The sequence below is a fragment of the Budorcas taxicolor genome, chromosome 3 (genome assembly GCF_023091745.1).
Source record: "Budorcas taxicolor isolate Tak-1 chromosome 3, Takin1.1, whole genome shotgun sequence".
NCBI classification, from domain to species: Eukaryota; Metazoa; Chordata; class Mammalia; order Artiodactyla; family Bovidae; genus Budorcas; species Budorcas taxicolor.
Window position 1 is genome coordinate 78,077,457 of NC_068912.1, and position 18,172 is coordinate 78,095,628.

General features: G+C 38.0%; 1 protein-coding gene across 1 annotated transcript in view; it reads right to left on the reverse strand.

Annotated features, from left to right (window-relative positions):
- The window catches only part of IL23R (interleukin 23 receptor), a 61,049-nt gene that overhangs the window by 25,023 nt on the left and 17,854 nt on the right, over positions 1 to 18,172 (reverse strand). Inside the window, exons 4-6 of the mRNA XM_052638176.1 lie at positions 12,260 to 12,420; positions 7,248 to 7,393; positions 992 to 1,148 (exon numbers count right to left, since the gene is read on the reverse strand). Of these exons, the coding sequence (XP_052494136.1) occupies positions 992 to 1,148; positions 7,248 to 7,393; positions 12,260 to 12,420 (464 nt within the window). The remainder of the gene's footprint in view (positions 1 to 991; positions 1,149 to 7,247; positions 7,394 to 12,259; positions 12,421 to 18,172) is intronic.

The window sequence follows — 18,172 nt, forward strand, 5'->3', positions numbered from 1 at the left end:
AAGCTACCCACAGTACAGAAACATCTTCCAGATAAAGACTGGGACCAGCATGGAGTATTTTGACAATTACGATAGGTTCATTTTATTATTTACTTACAATTAAAAATAAAATCTTAGCCAAATAGACTTTATTTCTTAATTTAATTTTTTTTTGGAGGGTTGTGCTTGCAACTTGTGGGATCTTAGTTCCCCAACCAGATGAATTTATGCCCTTGGCAATGAAAGAGCAGAGTCCTAGCCACTGGACCAACCGGGAATTCCCTGGCTAAGCTTTTACAGAATAATGTTTAAATGACTAGAAAATAAACAGAATAATATTAAGAGCAGAAAAATATCTAAAAATAAACAATAGCTCAGCTAGGTTATACTGAGAAGAGAATTAAAAAATCTCATGTTGAAGTGTTTTAATTTTTTGTGTTTACTTTTCATATAGTAAGTAATCAATCTTTATTGAATAATTTTGTTTCTCCTAAGGAGAATATATTTTATCAGAATGGCCTAAATAGTGTACTGTAACTCTTACTAAACTCTTTTTTAAAACAAGGGTTAGGGGGATTACATGCCTGACAGTTACCCAGGATATTTGACAGCCCCCATCCCCTCTACCTCAAATCATGGACTCAGACACTCTGGGAGCAGCCACAGTGAACATGCATACTAAACAAGCACCCCCAGCTGGTTGTTACATCTTGAAATATTTGAGAACCATTACATAAATTGTAGTCAGCCTTAACAAAATCAAAGCCAAATAACAATTTAAATGTTATCACCTGCCCTAGTCAGTTTTGGTGATGGATAGGGAAGCCTGGCGTGCTGCAGTCCATGGGGGTTGCAGAGTTGGACATGACTGAGCAACTGAACTTAACTGACCTGCCCTAGAATAGTTTTGTCAATTCTGATAGAAATCAGGGAGGAAAAAAAAAAAAAAAACTTGGAAGAGAGACAAAAGTCAAAAGAAAAGCCGAAGAGATAAATATAGAAATACACTCACCTATTTCAGGAGTTTTATGAAAAAAGGGTGAACTCCAGGGCTGCCAGTACCTTTTACCTGTTTCTTGACATCTCACTTGAAATACATATGTAGCATTTGGCTGCAAGTAGAATTCTGACTGTTGCTCATATGTAAAATTGGTATCAAATTCTTTAACCTAAAATAGATCAATAACCATAGTGAAGTACCATAAAGAAATGATGCAGTAGGCTTTTAAAACAAACAATTATTAGTAGAAACATATGGGGACATATTATGTTCCAGACCCTTCTCAACCCTGGGGAAACAGAAATAGAGTACTTTGTATAAAAGATAGTCATAAGTAATCAAATACATGTTATTTAACCTTAAAAGTCAAATACACATTGCTTAGTGTCTGACAACTCTCTCAAGCTTTTAAATCTCAAGAAATTCCAGCACGTAATATACTCTTAATTTTGACCCAGCTGATTTTAATAGGATAAGAGGAGGGGAGACCTGATAGCTACTGTTTGAATTCAGTCCTTCTTCCCTTCCCCATCTGTCTGTCTGTTCCTGTCTCTCTGCAGTTGGGTATTTAGATCAATAATTCTTTCTGAGTGATGAAATCATTTCACTTGCTAATGATGACTTTTAGAAAAAATTACCTACAAACTAAGCTGTTCAATTGCTGCTTATTGCAGATCTATGCATTCTATAAGGATATGTATGAAAACAAAACAAAACATTTAAGATCGTTGAACTGTGAAAATCCAATGGAAGATAAGCAAAAAAAAAAAAAAAAAAAGCTGAGGGATTAACTTAAAAGTCATGTTTCTGGGGCGCTACAACCTGCCATAAAATATAATGAAAAAGGATCCCCAGACAAGCTGGTTCAGAAGGGAGAGAGAAACCAAGGTACTCACACAGCACATTAGTGTGTTGTAATAAGTGGATCTACTGGAAAACAGTGAGGCACAATTGAAAGTTAAGCATGAAAAAAGTCTAGAAAAGCATTTATTTATTAACAGCAATTGGAAGAAAGCAATGACCATGAAAGAGAAAGTTAAAACTATCACGATTAAAACACACAAACATGTACACACACACAAAACAGGGTATTCACATCATTTAGAGATTCTTCTGTTAAAACCCACTCTTAATATGTCTTAAAACTTGCAATACATTTAAATTGTAAAAATTATATAAAGGTCTGTTTTGGGACATCATGTTCCCTGAAAGATATCATTCCGAGTTTCCATAAGCCACATTTTTACCCATGGCTCCTGAAATTTTCTGTTCTTTTAAATTTGAGTAGAGGCTCCTGGGCTCTCCTGAGATACAGGAGAGATTTGACTAGTGCCAAAAGTTTAGCTCCCATATGCACTATTCTCCCGTATGTCTCTTGCCATTATATTTGTAGACAAGTCCTCTAAGAAGAGAAATACCCTAAAGTTACAGCCAGAATTCTAAAATAGAAAAAATTTATGGAACTGTTAAAAGTTGTTTCTGCTAAGAAACAAACCAGGTGACTCTTTAGGGCCTTGCAAGCTCAAGATGGTACTTCAAAATAATACTTTCAGAGGCTAAAATAGGCATTGAGAGAGAGTTGGGCTTAATTGTGTTCCGATGCAGAGGGTATGATCTCAAGTGACAGAAATATAACTTCATTTTTATAGCAGCTAATTTCTTTTTAAAGCCTCAGTTCTCAAGGTGGGAGGCCTGGAAACTTAATCTCCATCATTTTGAGGTACTGCTTTTCTTAGATTTACACCTAAGTTTCTGGGAGCATCCTTGGGTGAAGGGAAGACTCTCACCCTATTCAGCATTCTATAAACTAACTGCCTCTGACCCCACAGCCTGGAGCATGGCACAGGCTGAGGGGTCCTGCTCATTAAACATCTGAGTCTATACGTTTTTTGTTCTTCCCCTGTACCAACCCATTTCCTCCTCTATCTGCTCAGAAGCCTCTTTTTTTCCCATATTTATTGATTTTCGGTTGTGCTGGGCCTTCGTTCCTGGATGGGCTTTTCTGTCGCTGGGGCGTGCGGGTGCTACTGTCTAGTTGCCGTGTGGAGGTTTCTCGCTGCGGCGGCTTCTCTTGTTGCAAAGCATGGGCTCCAGCACATGTGGGCTTCAGTAGTTGTGGCGTGTGGACTCAGTAGTTGCAGTTCCTGGGCTTTAGACACAGGATCAGTAGTTGTGGCACACGGGCTTAGTTGCTCTGAGGCATGTGGGATCCTCTTGGACCAGGGGTTGAACCCAAGCCTCCTGCATTGGCAGGTGGATTCTTTACCACTGAGCCCCCAGGGAAGCCCTTGGAGCCTTTAGCTAGTGTTTGGTATGAGAGGGAAGGGGGTTGGGGATTGAGAAATCTATTTGTGACTAATCATATGTTCTTTTTGTTTTGGTTTTTTGAACTTTTTATTTTGTGTTGGGGTATAACTGATTAACAGTAGTTGTGATAGTCTCAGGTGAGCAGTGAAGGGACTCAGGCATACATATACATGTATCCATTCTCCCCCAAACTCCCCTCCCATCCAGGCTTCCACATAACATTGAGCAGGGTTCCATGTGCTATACAATAGGTACTGGTTGGTGGCAAATCACATGTTCTTACAAGTTTTCTGTCCTATACAAGCACTTACACTTTTGAAATGTGAAGGCCAAGGATTTGACCCTTTGCTATCTGCCCGTTGTTCTATTAGCTATTCCAAGAAAACAGTGGATGCCTGGTTTTGGGCAGCCTAGGACTAAGAAGGGTTTTTACATTTTTTTAATGGTTGAAAGAAAGTCCAAAGAAGACTATTTTGATGATGCATGGAAATGTGTGCATAAGTAAATTTTACTGGTATGCAACAATGTCCATTTATTTACATATTGTCTATGGCTGCTTTCATGCTATAAATACAGAGTTGAATAGCTGAGAAAGAGATCTTATGGCCTGAAAAGCCTTAATTGTTTACTATTTGGCCCTTGAATAAAAAGTTTGCCAATACCCTGATCTAGCTTCATCAGAGACTTGAGTCACCGTTAATTCACTTACTTGAACTTATAGTCAAGATTTCCCTACTTTACTGTCACTGCTCTTGGCACCATTAAAGGCAGATAATCATACTAATAGTTGATGTGTCCAAATATTATCTGTGTGAAGTAGACATTATAAATATCAATGCAAATACAAAAATGATTATGGAACAGCCCTGTCTTCCAGGGGCTCACAGTTAAAAGATGAGGAAATACACATGTAAACTGAGCAAATACTCCTGAGATATGGGTGCATAGGAGTGTGCAAAGATCGCCATTGAGAATTGTGAGCTCAAATTTTTATGCAAGTTTAAGGTATCAGGAAGACAGCTGATGAAGATAACCAAAGCAGATATTCTCCCCATGGCATCAGCCTTGCAGGTTCACCTGAAGGACTGGCTAATACCTTATAATATGTATGCAGCTTAGCTAAAAACAGGTGAAAATATCCTCAGTGCACTGATTCTGATTTTCAGGTGGGCATGTTTGGCTCAGCCACACCTGCTATGTGGCTCTCCTGGAGGTTAAGATGAAGAGTGGCAGTAACAAACAGCATTTACTGAACATTAACTATATTCCAGGTTGTGGACTAGCTTCTCTCGTCATTTAATCATCCCCACAACCATATGAAGAAGGGCATGGCAATCCACTCCAGTACTCTTTCAGGAGAATACCGTGGACAAAGGAGACTGGTGGGCTTCAGTCCATACGGTTGCAAAGAGCTGGGCATGACTAAAGCGACTCAGCATGCATGCTCACATAGCATGCACAACCATATGAGGTGGGTGTTTACCTTAGTCTTCTTTTAAGTGTGGCAGTAATGATACTCAGAGAAGCTAAGGAACTTGCCCAAGGTTGTATCTAGAAAGTGTCATAGCCCGCTTTGAACTCTAGAGCCTGTGCACTTAGCCACAAGGCTTTCTGTGTAACTGCCCACCACTTTGAAGTAAAGAACTTCCTTCCAGCAATTATCTGATGGAGGCAGAGCTGAGGTGGTAGGGCAAATCCGTAGTCCTTTGTATCTGCCTATTCTTCATGACTCTCATTTCCCATCTCCTTACAAGGAGGTAACGGTAACATTTTATGCATGATCCAGATGAAATTGATGGGTAACACATGTGGAAAACAAAGCTTCATTCTGGCTGTTACCAACTGGACTTGGGTCATCTCTGTGAATGGTTACATTTGGAGAAATTATGGTAAAAGGGATAGGATACAGATTTTGGATTGAAACCGGTTCCTTCATTTTCCAAAAATTTTTTGTGCCCAAAGTAATGTAGGGTCTGTGAGAGGTTCTTAGTTACCGTACTAATACTGTAAGCTTGGAGAACCTGGCTTAAGCTCTTTCAAGCCCTATGTCTTCATTTCTGTGATGGAGCTGAGACTACCTATCACTAAATATTGTGATAGAGATTAAATGAGGTAACAAATATTCTTTCAGCTCCTTCATTTGCCTGCTTCTGATAAAGAGAACATTTTGAGGAGTTCAAATTTACCTCTAAGTTACCAAGTTTCACAGTGGCACATGAAGCACCACCAGGGGGAGCAGAGAACAAAAGTTTCAACCAAAAAACGGTTTCTGAAAATCTATTACAAGATACTGATACTACAGCACCTTTCTATTTCCTAAGCATTCTTATAGCTTATTACTTCCTCCTACTTGTGCCAAATAAGGGAATTTCATATTCTTATGTCATCCTATGACCATGACACTACCCATGTGTGTGTTCACAGTCACTTCAGTCATGTCCTACTCTCTGCGACCCTATGGACTGGACTGTAGCCCACCAGGCTCCTCTGTCCATGGGGATTCTCAGGCAAGAATACTGAAGTGGGTTGCCATGCCCTCCTCCAGGGGATCTTCCCAACCCAGGGATTGAACCCAGGTGTCTTATTAGAGTAAAGCCTCACTCACTCAAAGTCTAAGATGAGAATTTCATTTGGGTTGTTTTCTAATTTACCTAAATTCCACATATGCAAAAGATTGGCTGTGAATTTTTTTTATTTTGCTCATCCCAGGCTTTATGCTTGGAGTTGCTGTGAACACAAATGCCATAATTATGTAGTTAAGGAATCCAGCAGGATCTTTATTTGGGTATTTACCAAGTGATGCAGAACATGGACTTGCATCAAAGTGTAATCTAAACAACTAAAATGTCACATTTCTCATTTAAATGAACAAGGGTAAATAAGCAAGTTGGCATTGGGGATTTAGAGTAGTTGTTAGAGTATGCGGTAAAGTTAGTATAGTTTTACCCTCATTTTTTTGACACTGCCTAAACATACTGCTTTCTATAGCAAACCAAAAGTTCATTCATGTTCAGAATGATGAAGGCTTTGGAGTCATGCTAATCATCAGAGAATAAACGTGTATCATTTCACTTAACTCCCTGAAAACTGACAAATTAATATGTGATACATAACTCATAATTAAGCAAAGCCATAAACTCCATTCCCTAATTATTTTGACTAAACTAGCAGCTACAGTCCATGGGGTTGCAAAGAGTCTGACACGACTGAGCGTGCGCATGTGCACGTGTGCACACACACACACACACACACACACACAAATGGCAGTTTATTGTACTTGAAAGTAATAAAATGGCATTTCTTTTCAAATACACCAAAATTGGTACTTTTTCCTCAGATTATTGTTCCCCTATAGTTCAAAATAGTGAGCTTTTATTATAGTGGTCACAGGTGCTGCCATGTGATATGATTTTTATTAATGAAACTTGCACCTTTGCCTCTCCTAAGACACTAACTTGCTAACTTGCTGCTGGTGTTTAAGGATGATTGATTTGCCTAGACATTCACTTTTTTTTACCTTATGCTCATTTAAAACTAATATAGTAATAAATCTTACATTTTGAATTGTGCATTTTTTCATTTAAAAAGAGATACCCATAAATCTGAAGCTCTTTTTGAACAAATTGTATTTTCCTGAATGCCTGGTAAATTTCAGCATAGAATACTTACATTTATATTCATAATCACTGATATAAATTTCACCCTGAGACACTGAATTATAAGTAGCTAAATAGATGAATCCCTCCTAGTTGGACATTTGTCTATTTACTGGTTTACAAAAGGCAAGGGACCTTTTCAGGAAACTCACCTCTTTATTTGGAAGCATCATTATTAAAACTAGAGTAGTTTGAATATCACACAAACAGTCAGATAAAAACATGTAAAATAGATCATTGGTCATTGACTTGGCTGGCTTTTCTTTTACTCACTTACATGTAAAAGGAAAGTAAATTTAGCTTACGTTCCAAGTTTGGTTTGTTGTAGCTTTGTATCTCATTTCACAGGAAACTTTTTCAATTGATGTTTGACTATTCCAGTGGATTACAGTCTTGGACACTGTAGTATTTATATCCTCAGCCCTGGAAATAATGGATGCAGAAGGTATCACTAGAAAAAAACATAAACAGAAATCCAGTAACTTAAAACTGCTTAGGAAGAAATTGGTATTTTTTTCATCAATATATAGACATGTTAAAACTCAAAGAGCTAAACAAAAAAACTCATGATCTAATTAATAATTAATGAAATTGTTCTTGTTTTCTAATTTATTATGTAGGAGAAAACTGCTGTTATTAATTAAAAGTCCATTCCACCCATTCTCCATTTCTTTTAAATGGAACTTTAACAGTCTTGTCTTTTCCCACCTCATGCTGCCTTATATGCCTAACTCATGAAATCTGAAGCCTGGCCTATTAACATAAGAGTATAAAAAAGAGGTAAAGAAGATATCTCTTCTTTCCTGTGTATGTTTAGGGAGAAATTATGATTTGCATCCAAAATTTAGCTCAGAGAATAAGATTTGGCAAAATGTTGAGTTGAGATCTTTTACAATCGTATTGTTATTCTCCTGTGTCATAGGGAAACTTGTACAAATATTTGCTCACTTGTTTTGTTAGCTATTAAAGTAAATCTGTACTTCTAACTTGAACAAAGTGTCTCACAAGACTCTAAGATTTTATAAATTATTGCTGTGTTGTGTGATTATGATTTTCAAAGAAAAAGAAAGTGAAGTTGCTCAGTCATGTCCAACTCTTCGCGACCCATAGACTGCAGCCTGTCAGACTCCTCTGTCCATGGGTTTTCCAGGTGAGAATACTGGAGTGGGTTGCCATTTCCTTCTCCAGAGGATCTTCCTGATCCAGGGATCAAACCCATGTCTCCTGCATTGCAGGCAGACTCTTTACCGTCTGAGCCACCAGGGAAGATCAAAAGGAAACTAAAATTTTCCGTTGATTTTCAAAAGGAAACCGAAATTCTAATGGTTAATCTTACTATTTTTCATACTAGGAGGCATGGTGTACCTGGAATCTCTATATTTCTAATCTGCAAATTATTGTAAATTTGTTCGGTCTGAATAGAATACAATCATTGGCATTTCCCATTTCTCCTATATGCATAATAGAACAATGAAAACCTATGACTTTGTTAGATGTATTTATTTTGGGATTGGCTAAAAAGTTCATTCAGGGTTTTCTGTACGATGGTACAAACTCTTGGGCCAATCCAATACTGATTTAACAAATCAGTGTGCTTTTAGGGGCCATTATTAAACTTAATATTCTCTATGAATTAGTTTCCTTTTATTCTAAGTTATAAAGTATTCTTTGGGAAAAATTATTGTTTTATTTTCAATGAATAATAAAGTTATGTGCACAGGTACATTATTTATAGAAAAACAGAAAAATTAAAGATTTGCTTTCTAGTAACACTGACCTAAAATAAAATCCTTGGGCTTAACCTAGCATGGTGATTTAGTTGCTCAGTCGTGTGTGACTCTTTGTGACCCCATGGACTGTAGCCCACCAGGCTTCTCTATCCATGGAATTCTCCAGGCAAGAACACTGGAGTTGGTTGCCATTTCCTTCTCCATAACCTAGCATAGAATATAAGTAATAGTAGTAGAATTAATCTAATTAAAGAACTTATGGTACTAAACTTTTATCATCTGAATTCCAGAGTTGATTTCCTTTTTCTATTTTAAGCTCCTTGTAATAAGAATCAGAATTCAGAGATTTCTAGAGTCAGGGAAGTGGATCTCTAGGGCTCTGAAACCGTTTGCGAATACTTAAACCCCTCTCAAGGCTATAAATTACACCCCATCTCTGAGTATAGCCTGCTACAAATATAACAACGCAAGCATTGTGAGATCTTTTTCCAGAAAGAAATATTCTGGGGAGGAAGAAAAACTTTTCTTAGTCCTATGAGAAATGCAGATAGAACGGTAAGTGTGGTTAAGATAGAGGCTTAGCACAGAGTAAATCAATACAAGAGAGATCTAAGGCTTCGGGTTTGCATGAGCTTATATTTGTCAAGTAATTATGAAATATGTACTTGACCATTAGTTTGTTATACAAGACTCAAAATGTTGAATTTTTTCTATCATTGCTTACAGTTCAAACATTTCCATCGGATCTTATTTGTTTTTTTTTCTAATGTCAGTTCCATCATAAGTGCTGTATCTTTAGTTTCCACTTAAATTGAAATAAAGAACCGTATTATAGTTGTCTGGTATCTTTCTAACAATATGTATTTTCTTATAATTATTCGCTGGCGAGAACTAATGTTCAAAATGGCAGCCAGAAGGCATTGCATTTTCTTTATTGAAACTCATTTCTCTATAAGAGAAGTTTAAGCATTTCTTTCACATGTCATTTTGGCAGTGTTTCTACACTGTTAACTCAGTCCTGCCTTTCAGCATACCTCCCTAATTTAATTAAAGCCCAATCCCATAGCTGTTGTGTGGAAATTACTCCCAGGAGAGTCCTCTGCTTCAATTTTATAGAACAGTTAATTTATCTAATTTGCAGTGTCTCATTCTTAAAGTGCCATAAATCAACATAGCACATCCAGTAAGAATCTAGGGGCTCTGTTGGGAGGGGCCTCCTACATTGTCAACCTGTGTTTTTCAATCTGAGTTTCTTAGAATCCATTTTGAGAGACTGAGAAAGGAGGAGGAGGGGGTGGATGTGCAGAAACTCCAAACAAGAGGCTCCCTGGTTTAGTGTGAAAAGATTTGAAGGTGACAGTCAGAGGAGAGTTTGGAAGGTGGGGGTGATGGTTAACTACAGCAAGTGAGCAAGTCTGAGATGAAATCTGGCTCTCCTTCTTACTAGCTATGTGGTTTGAGGAAATTATTTTATCTCTTTCTTTGTCTAAAAAATGGGCATAATGGTATCATATATGATTATTTCCAGAATTAAGTGTAATGTGCATGTTAATTGCCTGGAACACTATAGGTGTTTAGTAAATAGATACACTAAGATTGTAATAACAATGATAATAATAGCAGTAATACTACTAATGTTAATCTAGTTCCTAATATTGAATACTGCCAAAATGATACTGAACATGATAACTTTTAACCATTATTAAACCATTGAGGAGAACCTGTTTTTAGGGCTTCCCAGGTAGCTCAGCAGGTAAAGAATCTGCTTGCAATGCAGGAGATGCAAGAGATATGGGTTTGATTCCTGGGATGCAGATACCCTGGAGGAGGGCATGACACTCCAGTATTCTAGCCTGGAGAATCCCATGGATGGAGGAGCCTGGCAGGCTACGGTCCATAGGGTCACAAAGAGTCGGACACAACTGACGCAACTGAGCACGCACATACTATGACTGTATACTACCTCAGAATGTAAACTTACAAAAACATGTAGATCATGGTCCAAAGAACTATAACTCCAAGAATATACAATGCAGTAGAGTTACTATTCATCTCCATAGTTAGCAGTGTTTGTTTTCAAAGCCAATATTCATAGCCTAAGGATAGATTTTTAGACCAATCCTGTTATCATAGTTGAGACATCGAGATATTAGTTCCAACAGAAGACCCCAGTAGTCCCCAAAGGATACTCATGCTGTATCCTGAGGGGCGCCACATCCCCTAAATCGTTAATCAGCAGGAAAGTTGTCACACACATTGCAATGTGCTTTTAAACAAAGACAGGTTAGGAGTTGAGGATCCTGGAACTAGAAGCTTCCTAGCTCTGCAGCCTCAACTTGCCTCATGCTTGGTTTCCTCATGTATAAATTACATTATCTTCTACAAAATAGGGTTGTCATAAGGATTAAACAAGATAATGTATGTAAAAGCAGTTAGTGCTGAAGAAGTGTGCCATAAGTGTTTGCTACTGAAATTATCTTTAATAATAAAAAACAGGGCTAACTGGCACTAGAATCTGCAACGAGAAGGGGATTCACACTTGGTGCTCTTTGGCTGAACTCTGGCTTTAGGATTAGAATGTAGATGTAAAAGGCTCAAGGGCAATTACTTTTTGAATTTATCTTAAGGAGAAAAACAACTACTATGTAAAAATTCAGCCTAAAAGTTGTCCATAGCAGTATAATTTATGATGGTGAAAAACTGAGAACAGTAATAAGGGATAATTAAAGATTTTAATTAAAAATAAGCTTGTAGATTAAATTAATAGAAATATTTATTCTATATTGTAATTTTTTAAAAAGGCAAGTTCTAAAATACCTGATTCAAAAAATATTAACATTTTAATCTGGCTGGTATACACAAAGATGTCTATATAATTCTCCACAATTTTCTATGTTTTTTGTAGAACTTTTCAAACAAAAACGTAACTTTATTTTTTATTTTATTTATTTATTTATTTTATTATTATTTTTTTAATTTTAAAATCTTTAATTCTTACTATCTTATATATACTATCATGTAAGAATTGAATCGCCAGTCTATGTCTGACGCAGGATACAGCATGCTTGGGGCTGGTGCATGGGGATGACCCACAGAGATGTTATGGGGAGGGAGGTGGGAGGGGGGTTCATGTTTGGGAACACATGTAAGAATTAAAAACGTAACTTTAAAAATAGTGTAATATAGCAGTATACTGTAATTCTCACAACATAAAACTCATCAGACTTTATTATAATCCTTATTCGTTTCCATCATCCCCAGTAGATTGCAAGCAAGTACCTTCTTTGTCTGTCTTATTTTCCCTAGCCCTGAGAACTATGCTTGAACATAAGAAATTCTCAATAAATATTGTGAAAAGACACAATTCTATTGTGTAGAAATAAGACTGAAAGGATATATAAAACAAAGGCAGCCTCACTTATCTTTGACTTGTCTCAGGCAGCGGGTTATGGGTAATGCTTATTTTCTTTATCATGATTTTTTGGGACCTTTAGGGGAACTCCTTTCAGATCTTGACTTCATTTGATTAGGTCAGTGCAAATTAGTTGTTTATTTGTAAAGACATTACAGAATTTTTTATTCTTTACCTATATCGTCCAGATGAATTTGTAGTTGTTTCGACTTTTCCATGCCCAGTACATTTGAAGCTTGGACCCAAACCAAATACTTCTTTCCCTTTTGCAATGAATCAGTGGAGATGTTAATGTAACTTGAAGTGAGATATTCTTGCTCTTCTTCTGTCTCTAAACTTAACAAAAAGAGAAAGATTATGATCACCAGTTATGTTGAAGAAATTATTCCTCAATTTTTTGATGCTGTCTTTTTAGCTTGCTTACAGAATGCACTTTCACTTTAAAATGAATCAAAATTTGTTTCAGTTTTGAAAACATAATCAAGACCATCCAGGGTCACGGTGTGACTTTCATGGGCCCTAAGCACCTTTACCTTCATAAACCCCTTTTGCAAGTAAGATTAAAAAGTTTGTATATGTGTAGGTATGTTTTTCATATATATATATATATATATATATATATATATATATATATAATGTTTATATTTATATATATATTGTATATATATATATATATGCAAGCTCCAGCCCATGGGGTCACAAAAAGTCATGACTGAGCAACTGAGCATGCATGAGCACTTATATGTATATATATATATATATATATATATATAAAAATTATGTTTTACAACTGTTGATACAAAAGTAAATATATTAATGTCACATGTTAAAACACTTTCTTTGGCCTAATGGTTCATTTTTTTCTTGTGATTTCAAGTGAAATTAAACATTTTCATAGACTTCTGAAGGTATGGCAGGCCCTGGGTGTGCCTATTGTGCCTCTTTGGGGAAGTCAGCACTGGACATGGTTTGAACTAAGGGAGCTCCCTCTGGGGAGGGGCATTGCATAGGAGTTCCATGCAAAGGCTTTGTAATAAGGAATGCTAACTTTTGTGTTAAATAAGTATTCAAATGTGAAAATAAGATAATGGCAACTGTGTAAGCAGTAAGTAGGGCATCTTTGAATATTTTTCAGTTAGAGAAAACCACATACATGTTCTTAATTGGTTTGTGGCTAATTCTTTCATCACACATATTGAGACCACAAGTCAAAATGGAAATGTATTCTCAGACTGACATTAACTATAGCTACTAGGTAATTTAATTCTTCTTTTAAAGTCTACCTTCATATTAGCACCTAGACCACAAAGGACTATTTTAGATGAAAAATCCAATCAAAATGACTGACTAAACTTTAGGACAGTTTTTGCATACAACTGTATAGTACAAAGTTTCAAAACGTCTTCTGTGTTTTTCCTGTGCTAATTAATATATATAGCAGATTATTTGTTGAAGGGGAATTAGTATGATTTATATTTTTCTGAAGTTTCCATTGCACCTAGTCGTCGCTGCAGTTAATAGATTTTCTGTAAACACTGCTGATTTATGGTGATAATGATAAATAGTATCTTTTAAAATTTAATCATTCATTCAAAAGTTATTTAACATTTAACACCCACTATATTCTAAGCACTACTTTAGACACTGGAGCTACCATAATGGACAAAAAAGGTAAAGTCTCAACCTTTGTAGAGCACACAAATACATATATAATATGTCTTGTGTTGATAAACATTCAGAGGGAAAAAGGAAGGGGGTTAGGAAATGCTAGGATTAAGGGTGAGGGGGGATCTTTTTAGGGAGGAAGATAAGGGAAGACATGTCTGAGAATCTGAGAAGGTAGTAGTGGAGCAGAACAGAATCAAGAATTATGCCTTTCTGGTGGAAGCACATTGTAGGTGATGTGCAAAGGTCCTGAGGCACGTCCTTGTCTGTCCTGTTCAAGAACAGTAAGGAGGTCATTAAGGTTTGATAGACTGAAGGAGATGGGAAGGGATGAGATGAGATCAGAGAGTCCTAGATGAGAGGAGACTTATAAGGCACTGTAATGTCACTAGAGCCGTGGAAGGATCTCTGAGTGAAACGGGAGACTGAACAGAAGAGTGACGTCTGCGATGTGTGTGTGGAAAGGATTACTCTGACTATTTGAGAATAATAGACTGTAGCAGGGCAAAGGCGGAGGCTAGAGCACCAGTTTACTGACCCAGGTGAGAGATGACGTGGCTTGGACGAGACAGTGAAAAGTTAGTTTTTTAAACATAGGTGCAATAAGTTTTTCTGTCAGTTGAATGGGGGCATAGTAGAAAGAAATCTAGGAGGACTCCAGTGATTTTAATTTGAATATTGCAAAGGATGGAGTTGTTATTTACTGAGATAGGGAACATGAGTCTGAGGAGAGGGAACTTAGTATTTGGTTTTAAAAATATTAGCTTTTGGACATTGAGAGGAAACACTGAGTATGAAGTTACGTTAAATTTGGCTGCGATTCAAGAGAGATATGGAGATATGGACTGGAGATACAGATTAGGGAGTTTTATACCATAAATTTTGTTGGGATCTTTTAGATAATGAATGTAGATAAATATAGTAAGAGGTCCTAGGACAGAGCTCTGGATCACTGTTCAGTTTAGTTCAGTCGCTCAGTCGTGTCTGACTATTTGCAACCCCATGAACCACAGCATGCCAGGCTTCCCTGTCCATCACCAACTCCTGGAGTCCACCCAAACCCATGTCTGTTGAGTTGATGATGACATCCAACCATCTCATCCTCTGTCATCCCCTTCTCCTCCTGCCCTCAATCTTTCCCAGCATCAGGGTCTTTGCAAATGAGTCAGCTCTTCTCATCAAGTGGCCAAAGTATTGGAGTTTCAGCTTCAACATCAGTCCTTCCAATGAGTAATCAAGGTTGATTTTAGGACTGGGTTGATCTCCATGCAGTCCAAGGGACTCTCAAGAGTATTCTCCAATACCACAGTTCAAAAGCATCAATTCTTTGGCATTCAGCTTTCTTTATAGTCCAACTCTCACATCCATACATGACTATTGGAAAAACCATAGCCTTGACTAAACGGACCTTTGTTGACAAAGTAATGTTTCTGCTTTTTAATATGCTGTCTAGATTGGTCGTAACTTTACTTCCAAGGAGTAAGTGTCTTTTAATTTCATGGCTGCAATCACCATCTGCAGTGATTTTGGAGCCACCAAAAAAAATAGCCACTGTTTCCCCATCTATTTGCCATGAAGTGATGGGACCGGATGCCATGATCTTCGTTTTCTGAATGTTGAGCTTTAAGCCAACTTTTTCACTCTTCTCTTACACTTTCATCAAGAGGCTCTTTAGTTCCTCTTTACTTTCTGCAAGAAGGGTGGTGTCATCTGCATATCTGAGGGTATTGATATTACTTTACTAGAATAAAGGAGAATTGGCAAAAGAAACTGAGAAAAAGCATCCAGGAAGAACCAAAAGGGAGTGCTGTCCTGGAAGATCAAAGAAGTAAGTAAAAAGTTAAGTTAAATGTTCTTGATAGTAAATCTGCTGCTGCTGCTGCTGCTGTGTCACTTCAGCCGTGTCCGACTCTGTGCAACCCCATAGACGGCAGCCCACCAGGCTCCCCTGTCTCTGGGATTCTCCAGGCAAGAACACTGGAGTGGGTTGCCATTGTCTTCTCCAATGCATGAAAGTGAAAAGTGAAAGTGAAGTCGCTCAGTCGTGTCTGACTCTTAGCGACCCCATGGACTGCAGCCTGCCAGGCTCCTCCGTCCATGGGATTTTCCAGGCAAGAGTACTGGAGTGGGGTGCCATTGCCTTCTCCGGATAGTGAATCTACCCTTCCTCAAAAGGAAGGTCGGAATTGAGAATAAACTGCTACATCTGGCAATGGGGACGTCATTAGCAACACTGGTCAGACCTGGAAGTGGAGGGCAAAAGCTTGACAAGATTAAAGAGAGGATGAAAAGAGAGGAAGTAGAGGTGGAAAGGAGAAGGTAATGGCAACCCACTCCAGTACTCTTGCCTGGAAAATCCCATGGATGGAGGAGCCTAGTGGGCTGCCGTCTATGGGGCTGCAGAGAGTCGGACACGACTGAAGCGACTTAGCAGCAGCAGCAGAAGTGGAAAGTATGAACAGCTCTTTTTGAAGAGTTTACCATATGAAGGAGCAGAAAAATAAATTAGTGGAAGGGGGTGCCTAGGGAAGGCAGACGCTACAGCATTTTGAAAGCTGATGAGGAGATCCAGTAAAGATAGAAAAGGTGATGATACAGAAGAAAGGAAGGAACATTGCTGGAGCTTTGTCCTCTAGCAGGCAGACAGAGAAAGATCTAGTCTATAGGTGAGAGCTGGCCTCAGGGCAGTGGTCGTTCATCCACAGTAATAGAAGGGAAGACCTAGTGTGGGGTACAGATGTCAGTGTATCAGCAGATGAGGGAGGTTGTGGTATTTCTTATTACTCTTATTTTCTCAATGAAATAGGAAGTTAGTCATCAACAGAGAGGAAGAAGGGGGAGAAGATGTTGGAAACCAGAGATGAAACAGTAACAAAATAATTGCCTGGTTAGTGGGGGAATGACTTGACCAGTGAAGTGCCACAGGACTACTGGGTAGCTATCTGGGCTCAGCTGAAGTGAGCAATCATGAACATAAAGTAATATCAGTCAGTAAATTTGTATTTGTCCCCAGCCACGATTAGCTCTCCAAGCACTGATGTAGAACCAGTGAGCAGATGGATTTTAATATATGAACTGATTTTTAAGTCCTAAAAGAACTCAGTAGAAATATAACATCACAGCCTTAAATATATTTGGAATTATACCTATGAACTCTGTCTGGCTATTATGAATATGAATATGGAGAGAAACATGTGGCAAAAGCAAGCAGGTCTTAGTAGAAGAGTAACAATTGATTTTAGGGGTCTTATTAAAACTAAAGACCCTATTGGTCTTGCATGGTACCTGAAAATATACTATTGGTATTTTTCTAAATAGTTTATAAACTTGTCATGCACAGAGATGTTGTCTATTTTTTAAAAGTTTTCTAGCATTTAACATAGTTCCAAGAAGGCGTGAAATTCTAAATAAGTATTTGTTAAATTGACTTGAATAAAATAGAATGAAGGGCCATCACACACTCATTTTCATTCAACAAGTATTTACTGAGTACCATGACAGATATTGCAAGAGCTTCCATGATAAAGAAAGAACGTATTTACATGAAGCTGTTGAGGGTAACAGGACAACAGTAAGCAGTGAAGGAGGAAACAGACAGAGCTGGACTCCATCTTAGGCCAGGCTGTGAACATCAGGCTACACGGATGGTCACCCTTCCAAAGGACTCTGAACTTTGTGCCCGGCGTCTACAGAAATGGCATACCAATGGAAAATCAGACCCCCGGATAAAAGAGCCTCAGGACTTGTACTTGGACTCTCCGTTGCCTAAAAGAATATGCTAATTATCTCTGTAACAGAACAAAGTCGTAAATTGCATTATGTTTATCAGGTATGACTAGTCCTATTGATAAATGTCCACTGTTTATCTAGTCTTGTGACACATGAACCATGGGTTAACTTTGATCATATCTCTCTTTTACCTTGTCCAGACTAGTTTCTAGGAATTTGGAGAGGTGGATTTGAGCAAGTACACTTAGGGTATATAAGGTTTTCACAAAAAATGGTCGGGGTCCTTGGCTAAGAGGAGACTCTGCCTTGGGCCTGCCGGAGTAATAAACTGCACTCCGCTATCTGCACTGTCCTTCTGAGTGAGTTTGTTTCCCTGAACGGGTGGCTACAACAGTAGATGCTTAATAGCAGAGGGTTTTTTGTTTGTTTGTTTGATTTGTTTTTTTTCCTGTCACTACCCATTGGTGCAATACTTAGCAAAATACAAAGGGGTTGAGAAGAGTATGTGAAAGGTCATGTTTGTGGGGTCACCACAGAAGTCCTGTGCAGAAAGAAGATTCTTGAAACAACATAGACACAATTCCTCTGCTTTACAACTTCAACCCCACACCATCTGGGGGCCCTGATGGCCCCAGTGCTCCCATGGAGGGAATGCCATCTTTCTGCCACTGTGGAAACAAGTAGGTGGGCTGAG